The sequence below is a fragment of the Vanderwaltozyma polyspora genome, genomic scaffold (genome assembly GCF_000150035.1).
Source record: "Vanderwaltozyma polyspora DSM 70294 KpolScaffold1076 genomic scaffold, whole genome shotgun sequence".
Taxonomy (NCBI): domain Eukaryota; kingdom Fungi; phylum Ascomycota; class Saccharomycetes; order Saccharomycetales; family Saccharomycetaceae; genus Vanderwaltozyma; species Vanderwaltozyma polyspora.
In genome coordinates this window covers 11,852-27,398 of record NW_001834564.1, presented here as the reverse complement: position 1 = coordinate 27,398, position 15,547 = coordinate 11,852, and the positions used below count along the sequence as shown (strand labels likewise).

At 32.4% G+C, this 15,547-nt stretch overlaps 5 protein-coding genes across 5 annotated transcripts; 4 read left to right on the top strand and 1 right to left on the bottom strand.

Annotated features, from left to right (window-relative positions):
• Positions 1-1,172: 1,172 nt before the first annotated feature.
• HRP1 (Hrp1p) lies at positions 1,173-2,753 on the top strand (the record flags this gene model as incomplete). Its single annotated transcript, XM_001642613.1, has 1 exon — positions 1,173-2,753. The coding sequence occupies one exon, from the start codon at positions 1,173-1,175 to the stop codon at positions 2,751-2,753; it is 1,581 nt and encodes a 526-aa protein (XP_001642663.1).
• Positions 2,754-3,198: 445 nt separating this feature from the next.
• Kpol_1076p10 (40S ribosomal protein eS19) lies at positions 3,199-4,116 on the bottom strand (the record flags this gene model as incomplete). The annotated part of the gene is made up of 2 exons (XM_001642612.1): positions 3,199-3,613; positions 4,097-4,116. 2 exons carry the CDS (start codon positions 4,114-4,116, stop codon positions 3,199-3,201), a joined length of 435 nt encoding a protein of 144 aa, XP_001642662.1.
• Positions 4,117-6,884: 2,768 nt separating this feature from the next.
• Positions 6,885-8,435, top strand: MSN1 (Msn1p; the record flags this gene model as incomplete). Its single annotated transcript, XM_001642611.1, has 1 exon — positions 6,885-8,435. One exon carries the CDS (start codon positions 6,885-6,887, stop codon positions 8,433-8,435), a length of 1,551 nt encoding a protein of 516 aa, XP_001642661.1.
• Positions 8,436-9,091: 656 nt separating this feature from the next.
• Positions 9,092-10,666, top strand: Kpol_1076p8 (uncharacterized protein; the record flags this gene model as incomplete). The annotated part of the gene is made up of 1 exon (XM_001642610.1): positions 9,092-10,666. One exon carries the CDS (start codon positions 9,092-9,094, stop codon positions 10,664-10,666), a length of 1,575 nt encoding a protein of 524 aa, XP_001642660.1.
• Positions 10,667-11,619: 953 nt separating this feature from the next.
• On the top strand, positions 11,620-14,199 carry IOC2 (Ioc2p; the record flags this gene model as incomplete). The annotated part of the gene is made up of 1 exon (XM_001642609.1): positions 11,620-14,199. The coding sequence occupies one exon, from the start codon at positions 11,620-11,622 to the stop codon at positions 14,197-14,199; it is 2,580 nt and encodes an 859-aa protein (XP_001642659.1).
• Between the last annotated feature and the right edge of the window lie 1,348 nt (positions 14,200-15,547).

Below are 15,547 nucleotides of genomic sequence, written 5' to 3'. Positions count from 1 at the left end.
ACCTGTAGTTGATCTTTCTTTTTATGTTTGATATCCTTCTCACAAACTATTTTTCTTTAGTGACGTTTCTAGCAATATATATAAGCAAATAAAAAACACAATAAGAGAGACAAACCACACATATGGATTGTAGTTACAGCTATTTGCCTTCATTATTTAAACCAGTAATTGGTATCTGATTCGCCATATATGGCGTTTCTAAGTTCTAACAATGTAAGACAGGGTAATCTAAGCTGCTCTTGAGACTATTTTAGGTAATGGAGATACAATTGACAGTTCAAGTATATCCTGTTCGGGTAACTTCTGGCATTTTTGTTTCTTTTTGGGATAATGTTACCACTTTAGGTAACGAGACGCAGGAAGAGAAATTGAGAAAAAATTTTCTTGGACCGATTATAAAAGGAGGACAGTTTTTTAGGAAATGATAATTTCTAACAATTTTCTTTCCTTAATACAAAAGTAACTTCGATTTTGGTTGATTTTTTAATAGAATAAACAGTTATCGTAATAGTTATAGCTGTATATATATATCTGTATATATATATACATATTGAATTGTACTTTATATTTTGTATATTTTGATCAATACGAAAAGCAAGGTTATTAGAGGAAATTAATTAAAAGAAATTCTGTAATAGTCAAATATTTCATTATTTTACTTTAAACTTAGATTATTTATTTTATTTTATTTTATTTTATTTTAACATTATTTAAAATTAGAATAGAAGGGATAAAAGAAATCAAACATACACACCATACAGTTTTAGATTTTACAAGAATATAAGTATATATTTCATAGATAAAGTTATATTCAACGATTTGTATTGTTTTGCCCTATCCATATTGAAGGTAGAAACAATTTAAGAAAGCTAATTACTTCCTATATATTCGTAGTGTCTATTTGAATCAAAAATTAAATTTTTGAACAAAATAAAGACAACAAACAGAGATATAAGATAATCGAGACTACCCAAATTAAAAAAAGGAATTAAAAATCTTAACGAGGGAATAATAACCAAAAGTGACCCTAATTCCTTATATCAATTATCATTCATTATAAAGTATTTAAACTACTTACATCATTACTTTTTTATTTTTTTATTGTCATTAAAACTATTTCAGTTTTTATAACTAACTAACTATACAGATACTCTTTCCAACGTTTATTTAAAATGAACTCAGAAGACGAAGACTTTAACGATATCTATGGTGACGAACCTGTAGCTGAAACCAAGAATGATTCTAATACTACCGCACCAGCTGCTACTAAAGAATCTTCAGAAGATAAACAAGAACAACCTACTTCTTCGTTAGATCAATTGGCTGCTTTACAAGCTTTATCTTCAAATTTGAATAACTTAGCTACTCCAAATAGTAATAGTAATAATAATACTTCTACAGATCTAAATAATACTACTAATAACACACAATCTACTGAATCAGAAGCAGCAGCTGTATCAACAGCAACTGGCGCTTCAGATGCCTCTGCCTCTATGGCAGGTGGAAGCACAACTACTTCAGGAAATGTTGCAGCTCCTGGAGGTCTACCTTGGGAACAATTACGTCAAACAATGTCACAATTACAACAACCTGCAGATTCTTCAAGACCTGTTAAGGCTGATTTATCAAAAGATAGCTGTAAGATGTTCATTGGTGGTTTGAATTGGGAGACTACTGAAGAAACCCTACGTGATTATTTCAACAAATATGGTAAAGTTGTTGAATTAAAAATTATGAAAGATAATAATACTGGTAGATCAAGAGGTTTTGGTTTCTTAACTTTTGAAGATGCTACAAGTGTCGATGAAGTAGTCAAGACTCAACATATTCTTGATGGTAAAGTTATCGATCCAAAAAGAGCTATTCCAAGAGAAGAACAAGATAAGACTGGTAAGATTTTTGTAGGTGGTATTGGTGCTGATGTCAGACCAAAGGAATTTGAAGATTTCTTTGCACAATATGGTACTATTATTGATGCCCAACTAATGTTGGACAAGGACACTGGTAGATCAAGAGGTTTCGGTTTTGTAACATATGATTCCCCAGATGCTGTTGATAGAGTTTGTCAAAATAAATTCATTGAATTTAAAGGTAAGCAAATCGAAATCAAGAGGGCTGAACCAAGAACCAATCAGAAACCAACTCAACAACAAGCACCACAGCAGATGATGCAAAATATGAATCCAATGATGTATCAAAACCCAATGATGTCTGGATTCAACCCAATGTATAATCAACAGGCTATGACTGATTATTATCAACAAATGCAACAATATTATCAACAGATGCAACAACAAACTGGTGTAGATTATACTCAAATGTTCCAACAACAGATGTCAATGATGATGCCAGGCATGGGTAATATGGCTGGTGCTTCTGGTGCTGGCGCGGGTACAGGTTCCGCCAGCAATTCAAACACAGGCACTCCACAAGATACCAATAATGGCGGTGCCAGCGGTAATGTTCAAACCATCGGTGGTGAATCTTCAGAATCTAAAGATGAAGAAAAAGGTTCTGATTCATCAATAAACTTGCCAAAGGGCCCAAGGGGTCCAGCATCTCCAGCAAACGATTATGAGCGTAGCAATGATCGTGGTGACCGCAGTGACCGTAGTGATCGTAACGATCGTGACTACTATCGTGGATCTAATAACGGTCACCGTAGAAGAGATCACCGTAGTAGCAGTGGAGGGTTCCGTGGTGGCCGTGGTGGTAGTAGACGTAAGCACGGATACCATCCATACAACAGGTAAAGTCATTACATTGAGGTAAATAAGATACCCATAATGCTTTCCTTCATTTCATCATCAACAAATAAAAACTGCCATAATCATAATATTAATAATACGTACTAAGCAATTGATATATAAACTATAATAGCACATGTTTGTAACACTAAATTTCAGTATCTTTGATAAATCCCAAATGATGCATAGGGTTCCAAGTAAAGGTTAGACATGAATGCGGAATCCAGTTAGTATTATTATTATTAAATTTATTAGTATTTAATGCATATATATATATATATATATAGAAGAATGTTTAAAAAACAAATTATTTAATATTATTACTGTTAGAGAATAAACTAAAATTGAGTATATCTAAATTATTTTAATTCTTTTAAATTAAATGGTAAATGGGAGTAGACTATAAAATGTACATATAAATTATTCTAATGAAAATTTAAAGATAAACAGTTTATTCATCTTCTTCCAAAGTTTGAGCGGCGATACGATCCAAATCTCTTTGACCATTTTCAGAGATTCTTCTACCACCCTTTGGAGAGATTTCGACAACACCGATCTTTTCCAAAGCTTGCAAGACTCTTCTGTTGATAGAACCGGAAGCATCAATGTGCTTGAATGGTCTAACACCTCTGCTCTTGGCACCACCGTACAATTTGTTCAACTTACCGACACCGACTTCTTTTCTCAAGTAGATGTGTCTAGCGACAGAAGCGGCACGCTTGTAGAACCAACCTTCAGAGTCTTGTGGTGGCATTTCGTTACCAGAAGAGGTCTTGACGATGTCAACGTAACCTGGAACTTCCAACTTACCTTGTCTTTGCAAGAAAGTGGCGTAAGCGTTGATGAAATCTTGAGCAGCAACGTCTCTGTATAAATAAAATAGATTTAAAATTATTTGTTAGTAAAAAATGCAATTTAGGAATATCGCTGATATAGTTATAAGAAATTGAAACTTTTAAATATGCATGGATATTTTTAGTAAGAATGTCTAACTTTTGATGATTTCATTGGAGTTTCGAATTATAGTTGGCTATTAAAGAAATCCAAAGATAATTGTTCCGTTATAATATTAACTTTTTGTTTGTTCATTTAATCGTGTTTATCATTATCCTTGCTTCCACTAACCATATTCCTGTTTATATATTTTTCATGATTTGAAATCGACTGTATTAGTTATGAAGTTTGCGTATCTTGTATATTGAGTGAATTCGCTGTTCTAATATTCCACAGATAGTCATACAAATACATATATATATATATATATATATATGATTCCAATTCGTTTCTAATTTCTTGTGCTAAATCGAAAATAAACAGTTTTGATATCAATAATATTCTAATGTACATACCTGACTGAAACACCTGGCATTTTTAGCTTTGATGGTTTTTCTTGTAACTGGAGTATTAGTATATAGTTGGTATATAAAGTAACAAAGCTAGGGTAGCCTTTAATATATAGAAGTTGATAAAATACAATCGATATAAACTAAAGATTATTGGGAACTAGGTAATGAAATGATGGCAACATAGAGTGGACATGATTGATAGGTAATAGCATGATAGCAGAATAAATTGAATTAAAGAAATTACATACAAAGTAGGTGGGTTACTGCAAGTTTGGTTGGTGGTAAACTGGTAGAAATTGTATTGATGGTGGTGATGATAGTAGCAATGGTACTGGGATGATGATGATGATGATGATGTTGATGATGAAGTCGGTGATGGCAATAATGTTGGTGATGAGAATTGGTGAAAAGTTTCACTGAGCTGTGAAAAGTTGAGTGATGTTGAAGAAATTAGAGAGAATGAGAGTATTCCTTTCGAGAGTGGGAAAAGAAGTGTAGAAGAGAAGTTGGAGTTTAGTGGGGGAGGTGGTGGTAGGAGCAACAGAGAAATTGAACTTAGTAGGAGACGCTCTTCTTGCTAGACCTAGTGAGGATAGACTAGTGTTGGGTTTGCATTTTGTCAGTCTGAACAGAAGAGAACAAGCAGATCAGAAAGTCTTTGGAAGGGAACCAACCAAACCAAATCAAACCAAACCAAACCAAACCAAACCAACTCAACCCAGTTGGAAAACGACAAGTACGCGCAACAAGAACAAAACAATGACGATAAAAACAGAAAGACGAACCGATTCCAAACCAGCGAAGAAATCCAACTTTGTTTTATCGATGGCAGTTTGTTTTGTCGGTTACTTTTGAAATTTGGTTTCAATAATGAAAATAATAAAAGAAGCCGAAAAACTGACGGACACCAACAAGGAAAAATAGTTTAGAAAATACACCCAAACACCATAGAATGTACGGATGTTATAAATAGTCACTCGTGATATTAGACAGCAGCGCTATCACTCTCAGCTCGTTCCTCTTTTACTCTTTTTCTTTTACTGTAAACGTCATCTAATTAGTCTATATATAATTTTTTCTAATGGTAGCAGTCTGGCCAATTAATTAGCTGGCTAGATGGCTGGCCCCAAGACCTATCAATTTCGCGTCCCCCCCCTCATATTATGAACTTTATTTACAAGTTTCAAGAATATCTAACAGTAAGAACAACAGAATAAAATAAAACACTTAGTTTTATTGTGCGTCACTGGAGCGAACGATAATTCCCGACTGCATATAGCTACGTGCCACTATCGAATCCAAGGTCAGATGACCAAATCAAAAAATAGGAAACAGAAATATCTGTTGGAAGGTATATCAAGAAACATGAAACATCTAACCGATAAGGACGAAATCCAACAATATAACATTGATTAAACTATTTATAGCAACTAAGTTTAATTGATAACCCTTAAATATGTCGACCTATTCTTATCGCATACAGATCATGATACAACATTACCCTACCTCTTTCCTGCCCACNATCGTGCTACTTCTTCTTCTTTGTCTCCNAATCTCTCTCGATCTGGGTCTCGGCCCTNCACATCCCTCCATACCTCCCCTCAATTATGTAACCAACTATAACACGAAGTTCCATACATTAAAAGTTTCACCTACATTTCCGTCCCTCTTCTAGAATCAAGCTCTTGCTATCCCATTCCAGTCATTCCTTTGCGTCTACTTTTTACTATTGACATTCGCTGCCTATTCGCACAAGAAAGAAGGCCTTGTAATACTTGTTTAGTATTTGATTACGACAACTATAAGCACTACATTATATACTTTACTGATACTATATCATATCAAATCAAATCATATTAAATCAAACCAAATCCTATCATATCATAACAGTTAGGCAACTAACAAACTGACAGAAACCATTATTCTTTGGTACAAACGACGTAACTGAACACCGCTAATTACTTGTGGTTTGATCTATATCCAATATATTATAATTATAACTACTATTGTTATTGTTATTGGTATTTTTACTATTCAATATAGGTTCGTTAAAAACTTTAACGATGTCATCGTGGATCATATTTGCTATTTGATCGATTGATCCAATTGTAATAACTACGTAAATGTATTTCTTTCTTTGTTCCTTTGATCTAACCCATCACACACTACCTGCATCATCCACTCAATTACCTACATTACCAATATATACTCTTAACTTAACTCTCCTTTACCTCATTTCCCTCTTCTCTTCCTTTCTCTTCCACACATGAACAATTCTCTCTCTCTCTTTCGAGATGTATCTATCCTTTCTTGAATTTTTCACTGAAATGACAAACAATTGGAAGCCTGTTTTTACCCATTCTTCTTTGGTTTCACTACACCTTAGCTTTGAAATTTTTGATTTATCGATTTAAGGAATAACGTTAAATTTATATTTGGAATTAACTTATTTCATGTTATATTATTGTTCAATATAAAGATTTTATTATATGGTTGATAGACTTCGTCGATAATTTTTTTTTTGCATCCAGATCAACGACATCTAGTGCTCACATATATAAATGAATATAAGAATATATTTATTTATTTAGCACACAAATTACATATGTATACTTGCATGTTTATTTAGATACTTATTTTGCATCCATAAATTCACAGACACAATTTTTATTTGTTGTTGTTACCATTGTTATTTATTATCTCTGCATATAGAAGATCAAAGTTACTCCTCTCATTCCTCTTCCCTTCCAAATTTCAATCCTAGATAATTAGAATTTGACACATTATTACGATGTCTGATGATACTCAATTGGATAAAAGAGTAAGTGATCTAGAGCGACAGATTTCAATGTTTGAAAAAATGTTGCTGACTTTAAGTGGTGCTCTAGATCAACATTTTAAAAAATATGATTTGGTGATATCTACTCAACAACAGCAAATTGTCGATTTGAATGCAGTTATTTCCACTTTGCTCAATGATCAATTCAGGCACACCGAAATCACAAGAGAAAAATTATCTTCAACTTTACATGGTATCTCAGCAACTTCAATTTCAGTTGCAAATACAATAAACACAGAACATAGAGTTCCTTCTTACTCCTCAATGAAGAACGTTTCAAATCAAAATTCAATTTCAATTTCAAAACCAAATAATGAAAGTATAAATAATTCAAATCCAGATCAAAGAACTAATTTACATATTTTACAATCTTTACCAACAAGAACTACAACGGCAAGAACAACGACAATATCATCGTCTTCCTCTTCTTCCACTGTGCCAACAACAGGACTAAACACAACCGCACCAACAACAATCACAAGTTCTAATGGCACTGCTAATAATGATTCATCAATGAGTGAAAATGCAGTTACAGATTTAACTCAAGCTACTCAGCTAATGAATACGTCAAGTTTAGTGGGACCAAATCAAACCAACACATCTTCAACCGATGCTATCAATGCATCTCATCATGATTTAAATGATAACAGAATTAATGTAAATTCCATTCTACAGCAATCCGAGTCAACTGGTTCATTACCAATTCATATCGGTCGCCAAGATAATAAAAATTCATCAATTGCTCCACAATTCACAGACAATCATGATAATGATATTCATTTCACTGATGTATCAAATAGTGTATTAGGGAACTCGTCATCAACAGTTAAAAACGGTACAAATACAACTTCAACAACATTGTCTTCATCAATTGTCCAAGGTAATCCCACCATTGTCCCATCGGTAGACGCAAGTTCACTTGCGAAATCAATTTCAAGTACATCTACAAATTCACCTTCTGTAACGAAAGATGGGTTGGCAATGTTACAACTAGGGAAAAACGATTCTGGGAATAATACGGGCAATAACAATAATGACGAAACACGAAATGAAGGAATTAGTGATACAAATGAAAATCAGGATGATAATGAAATAAGTGGTACTGGTACCCCAAACAATGAAGATGACGATATTTTTAAATCAAAATCTGGCAGGAAGAAAAAGAAAAATGTGTATGTTGGCGATTTCCAATTTCTAAAATCACCACATTCAGTGATGGATTTATGGAAAGAATATACAGAAGGTATCAATGGCCAACCATCAATAAGAGAATTGGAATCTATATATCAAACTGGGTGGAGACGAGACCCTGCTGTGAATAAAAGATTTTCAAGACGTAAAGTACTCTACAAAGCAATAGAAACAGGTTTGAATCGCGGATACAGTCTCGATTACATTATAAAAATTTTGGAAGATTATAGATATGTCGATAGAAATAAAAATCAAAAAAGACCAATTGGTTGGATATTCCATTCGGCAAATATTCCAGATATCCTAAGATGAAAACATGCATTCTCAGTTCTTGTATAGAAAGAAAATTCATTCAGGAACGAAGAGACAAAAATAAACACAAAAATGTTTTAATTATAAAACAAATGTCATATTAGAGCTTCTATCGAAGAAGCTTTATCCAATTAATATTTCTAAACTAAAAATAAAGTGTTTCTTATATTATCACTTTTCCAATGGGCAAATTTTTATTTTTATTTTTATTTTTTGTTCAATTCCTGAAGAGTCAATAGTACATCGGACAAATAAGGTCTCACTTGATTAGTGTATTGCCAAGTATTCTAAAGTAGCGCTAAACTTATGATCTTTGTATATTTGAGGTTGACAATACTAGCGTCACCATTTGCCAACCGCCAGCCAGTAATTCATTTACTGTCAATTAAGAAAAACATGTATCATTATCAACGGAACTTTTTTTATCAAAATTTGATGAATATAAACCTCAATTGCACATTAGAAGAGCTAAAAGTTAGTTAGCTAGACATCTATATATTAACAAAATAATTTTATATTTATCATTGAATTAAAAGGTAACTATACCAATATCGAATAGAACTATTTATATTTATACATACAAGTATATCTTATAATACAATTTTTGTGTTTTTTTAGCAAAGGTTCTATTCATCGTTGGGGGAGAAACTAATTCGATGTCGACTACTGAAAAGAATAAAGATATAGTTATCATCAATGATAATGTTAGTGAGGAGAATGATGATTATGATGATTATGATGGACATATAGGTAACCCTCTGACGATTTCTGACTCTAGTGCTGAGAGTAATAATGGTGATAATAAAGTTCCTAAACTGCGCAGTGATATAGACACAAATAATGATTTTATTGCATTCTCTGATTCATCAGAAGATGAAAAGGAAAATGACGACATTAATGAAAAGGAATCAAAGGATGAAGATGCAAATATATTGAATATGGATTTTCCTTGGACTATAAACCGTGATCATTCTAAACAGAAAGAAATTGCAGACTGGTTAACGTTAGAGATTAGAGATTTTGTATCTTATATTTCACCAAATCGGAAAGAAATTGAATTACGTAACCAAACTATTGGCAAACTTCGTGATGCAGTACAGCACCATTGGCCTGATGCGAACTTACATGTATTTGGGTCCTATGCTACTGATTTATACCTACCTGGTTCAGATATTGATTGTGTTGTGAATAGTAAAGCTGGTGACAAACAATCGAGAAATTGTTTATATTCGTTAGCTAGTCATCTTAAGAAGGAAGGATTAGCGGAAGATATTGAAATAATTGCAAAGGCCAGAGTACCAATCATCAAATTTGTAGAGCCTTTATCAAAAATTCACGTCGACGTATCATTTGAAAGAACTAACGGTTTAGAAGCGGCAAAATTAATTAGAGGTTGGTTAGATAGCACTAATGGTTTAAGAGAGCTGGTACTTATTGTAAAGCAATTTCTGCAAGCTAGACGACTAAATAAAGTTCATACCGGTGGTCTTGGTGGTTTCTCAATCATCTGTCTTGTTTACTCGTTTTTGCATTTGCATCCAAGAATTCTCGCTAATGAGATTAATCCAATAGAAAATCTTGGTGTATTATTAATAGATTTTTTTGAATTATATGGTAAAAATTTTGGTTATGATCATGTGGCATTAAGTGTAATGAATGGTAAAGCTACTTACTTACCAAAGAGTAATTGGAAAGAATTACATCCAATAAAATCTACATTCCAATTGGCCATTCAGGATCCAGGTGATGCAACAAATAATATCAGCAGAGGTTCCTTCAATATAAGAGATATCAAGAAGGCATTTGCGGGCGCATTTGACCTTTTAACAAATAGATGTTTTGAATTACATAGGGCCAAATTGAAAGATAGACAAGGTTGTAGCATATTAGGAAACGTCATTAAATACAGAGGAAAAGCAAGAGATTTCAGAGATGAAAGAGGTCTTGTTGAAAATAAAGCAATTATTGAGAACGAAAACTATCATAAAAGACGTAGTAGGATTATTCATGGAAGTGATAATGAAGAGGAAGAAGAGGAGGAGGAATCAGATAAAGAAGATGATCCTTATAATATAGAAGAACCTCCAATGAAAAAATTGAAACGTAGTAGCTCTATCAAAGAAGATGACGGCAATGCTAAGAAAAAACCAAGAAAGGAGAGAAATAGACGCCAAAAGGAAGACCAAGATGACGAAGAGGAAGAAGATGATTACAATCCATTGAAAAGATAATTATAATCAGTTCTACCATAATATTGAAACAGATTAAAGCATATAGATACACACACAGTCATACACGACAGAGTTAGCATCAAAATACATACATACATATATAATTTAATACCTAATTAACACTGGTCAATTTACATTTATCTCTTGGGTTTTTGTTTATAGATTCTTATTCTCTTCCAATATGTCAGTGGTAAAAATTTAAATTTGTGGCTATTGGTCTTTGCCTTTTGTATTTAAGAAGACTTTTAATAATCGAAGATTGGGTTATATAAGAATCTTAATTCCTTTTTAATGTTTAGTAAAAAGTATAATCTTTTAATCGTTAAATTAAAGAAATTATTAAATTTCGTGAACAGAAGTGAGATTCATTTTGTAATGAGTATTGGTTGAGTGTGTCTATATATATATATATCCAATACAGCTAGTTCAACTGTATTTTTGTTTACCGCTGAGACTCTCTTTTATGTGAAGGCCGTCTCTTCACATCGTATTGATATACAACATTACCCGGTGTTTGTAGTCACGTTACCAAACATACAAATACATAAATCACATGACACGAACCCGTGATTTAAATTTATCGTTCTAAAGCGATGAATTAAACTTATGGAATGAAATGATTGATCAAAGTAAATTTTATTAACCGTAACGGTTATTTCAGTTAATTATAATCAATCAAATCTAGATATATCTGATTACATTGTTAACTGTATTGGTTAAAATTTCGATATAAACACCATTTGTGAAAATTGTGTTGCCATCAATTTCTGTCTCTAGAAGATCCAGAAACGTTTCAAAATTCAACGAAGGAATTCATTTGAAATTTGTTTGATAGAAAACTCGGTTATTGTAGGGTTCCCTTTAAATTTCTTTGTATATATTTCAAATATATATCTTCATTGCAAGAAGAATTTTGAACATTAATCCAAGATTAACCTTGGGAAAAGTTCAATATGGCAAGACCAAGAAGGGGGAAGAGATCAAGAGCTGAAGTAGTGGAAGAAGAAGAGACTCAACAGCATTCGGATTTTAAATGGGAGGAATATGTCTCTGAGGACATATTAACTCAATTGGCAAAAATTCCTGAACCAACCAATTTGTTAACTAAATTGGATTCTCTTGAATGGTATCATGAAATAGTAAAAACATGGACATTCCAATATGTTATTGCATGGCTTTATAATGTCTGCGAATCATACACTACATCAAATCATGAAACTTCAGACAATTCTAAACTGAGCGTTATGTGGAAAGATATTAAATTTGATGAATTGTTATTTTTGCAAGATTTAATAAGTGATAATGAAGTATACGAAGAAGATGAATTGGAAGATTCATCTATTTATAAAAAAGTGAGAGTCAGATTACTAAGACAGATATCTAATAATAAATCTGTACAGCTTTCTGATTGGGACGTAATTATTAACCATAACTTGGGATTAGAGGAGAAAAATATAAACTTTAATGAATTAAGCATAGCAGAGAAGTTTGATATATTTTATCAGATAATCAAAATAATCGAAAGAAAAAGTCTCGTTTTTAAGAATTATATTGGTAATGAAAACGCATTGATACTGTTTGAGTACCCTGAATTTGTATTGGATAACAAGAAATCATTATTTATACTTCCTAACATAGGTGTCATAATAGAAAAAGAATTAACCAATGACAAAGATATACAGTTGAATATCCCGATAAAATTAGAGAATTGTACAATCACCTATGAAGATGAAGAAAATTCTTCAATTGAAGTGGTTCATCTTGAGTACTCAAACGAAATAGATGATTACATCAACTCATTCAAGATAAAATACAACTCGTTAACATACGATTGGCTGACCTATATCGAGTACATAAAAAATTGCCAGAATGATGAATTATTAAAATTCTTATTACAGTTCATCCAACCTTTTGCAGAACATTTAATCTACACTAGAAAAACGTTGATTCACAGAGAGAAAGAAAGATCAATGGCTGAATTGCTAACAAGAAGAAAAAGATCATCGAGATTGGTTGCTAGAGAGGAGGAAACCAAAAAGAAGGATGTTGAAAATCAATGGTATGATAAGTTAGATGAAAGGGAAAATTTCTTGAAATCCAAGCATAAGAACGTTGTTAAAAATACTAAAAAAATAAAGGACATTCTATGGAATGAACTTTGGACCTTATATGAACAAGATTTAAGGGCAGAAAAATTAAAAAATCGTACTAAGGAGAATCCAACTGATGAAAACAAACCACAAACTGCAGTTGATGAAAATGAGTTATTAAACAGCAATGATCTAGCTGTCATCAATAATGGTCCGAATTTTACAAAGAGAATAACTGCTTTGCCGCCACCAAATACCGATACTCATGAAAATAATGTAGTCGTGAGAGATATCCCTGACGACTATTGCATTACTCAAGAGGAAATTGACGATGTTGCAAATCATGGTGTTTCAACAGTGAACGAAAAAGTTGATGATAAATCTTGGGTATTTGAATGTGAAAACTGTCATTTGCTTGACAAAAATAAGCAAAGTAATGAGGATAACTCTGGTGAACAAAAAATTATCAATACCCCTGACGATATAGATGCTAATATAATGAATTACCCCATCTTATGTTGTGACGCATGTTCTAAGTGGCAGCATTGGGAATGTCAAGATCCTAAATTAATAGAATTAATTTCTCTAGCAAACACTCCAAAAAATAAGGTATTTAGCATGTTTACCCAGAGAGACTTTGGCACTGTAACACTGAGTCATCAAGGTGGGGGCAGAAGGTCAACTCGTCTTCAATCACCTAATGCTGATGAAACAACACAATTTAGACCAATTGATAAAAGAAAACCTATCGAAGAGTCTGTAATGCTAATATGTTCTAGGTGTGTCGCTAATATTGAAACAGAACTTCGTAATATCTTTGTACCAGAATTAAAGATGATGAGAGCAAAGCGTAAAAAGCAGCAAGAAGATAGAGAGAGAAGAAAGAAAGTAAAAGAAGAAAAGAAGAAATTAGCAGAACAGAAGAAGTTAGAAGAGCAAAAAAAGTTAGAGGAACAAAGAAAAACAGATGAACAGCAAACTTTGTTATCTACGAAGCCACAATTGACAAATAACACAAGCATACAACATGACCCAATGTTTTCAAAAACTACTCTTTCATCTGGGTTTATCTCATCTCCAGTGGATACGAATTCTCCATTTCATAAGACTACATTTGGATCAACCAGTTCTGTATCATCCTTCAAGGAAACAGCAATGACCCAGACTAGTGTAACAAAACCGACGGTGGTTACTAATCCATCTAATGATAATAATTTCGGTTCTAACAACAGTATAACACCGTTAGTAGAGTCAACTAGCACTCCTATAACAGTAAATAAAGATCATGTTGTTCCAATTCCCAGCAAAGAAAATAATTCAAACAATATTAACTCTAATAATAATAACACATTAGCTACTATTAATAATCCTCACTCTGGGGTTATGGGACATGAGAATAGTCCCGATAATAATGGAACTAACCAGCATATTCCAGGTTTATAACCTGGACTTAAAACCGTTTTAATGGGTAAATATAGTTTATTATAGATCAAATAGTAATATGTATGTTAATAGGACATATTGTGTATCATTTTTTATTATCCATTTCTATCTATGAGTAAAACAACACTAATAAAGGAAGTTGTTAAGAATCCGTAAATATGCCTAAATTTGTGTAGAAGATACCTTATTTGTATTTACTTCTGAAATTAAGTAGGTACATTTTGAAGGTGTTAAACTTTATATAAATTTTAAAGCTATTAGTTATTTAATAATACAAACGAAATTAATTTTGATATATTCCGAGATCAATGGTACCCAATGGATAATTTTAAAGAATATTGGATATTTTTAATATCAAAGGAGAACTTAGAATTAGGATCATTGGAAGAATTTAATTGAGTATTGATCGAAAAAAATGCCAGGAGAATTTGCTAATGAAATCTCAGATACATTTTCCAATAGTGCTTTCACTACTTTAATCGCTGCTTTATTTTCTTGAAACTTTTGTTTGTATTTCAAATGAATGGTTAAAGGATATAATGGCGCATCTGATGAAATTAAATATGTATTTATTCGACTGTCCACCAATTTCATATCTTTATATTTTCCTGGAGGATCTATGGTTAATTCTGAATAATGCTTTGAAGATAATAAGTTTGGGTCAATAAATCCAAGTTTCCATGCTCCAGTCTGCTGTTCAGAGCTTGTATCTACATTTTCTTCCTCAATTGAAAGACCCGATCTTTTAAAAATATAAATGATTTTATTATGATTCTTTAAATAAGTTAGATTTATCAATTCGTCGAAATCGAAATTTTTCAGTTGTCATCTGTCCCAGTTTTTCGGATGTAAACTTCTCTTGTAGAATTGGCTTTTTAAACTGAAGGTCTACCTTAATTATACATGACGTAATATTAGAAAAACCTTCTTCTGTAATGCTAAAATTCCAAAATGAATTCCTGATCTCAAACTGAAATTTAAAAATACAAGATCCAGTTTGTAAAACTCTGGTTGATCCAAAAACCGAATTTGAAGACCCAAGCAGGGTGCTATATTAAAATTAGCAATAAAAAAATTAAAAATTCAGTGGAGTATCAGAATTAGACAGAGTAGAATTCAACAGTTGAAGAAATTCCATAAGAATCTAGAGAGAGGAAGGTGCTAAAAGCGTACATAAAGTACGGCAGCAAGATAAAACAGTGAACAGGAATATAAGGTGATGCACGTATTAAAGGTCAATATTGCTCTATGTAATTGAAAGAGATACAAAAATATAAACTAGCAGAAAAGGAACAATATTTCTCCAGACGACAGTAAACAAAAGAGATTAATCAGTGGAGCTCATGAC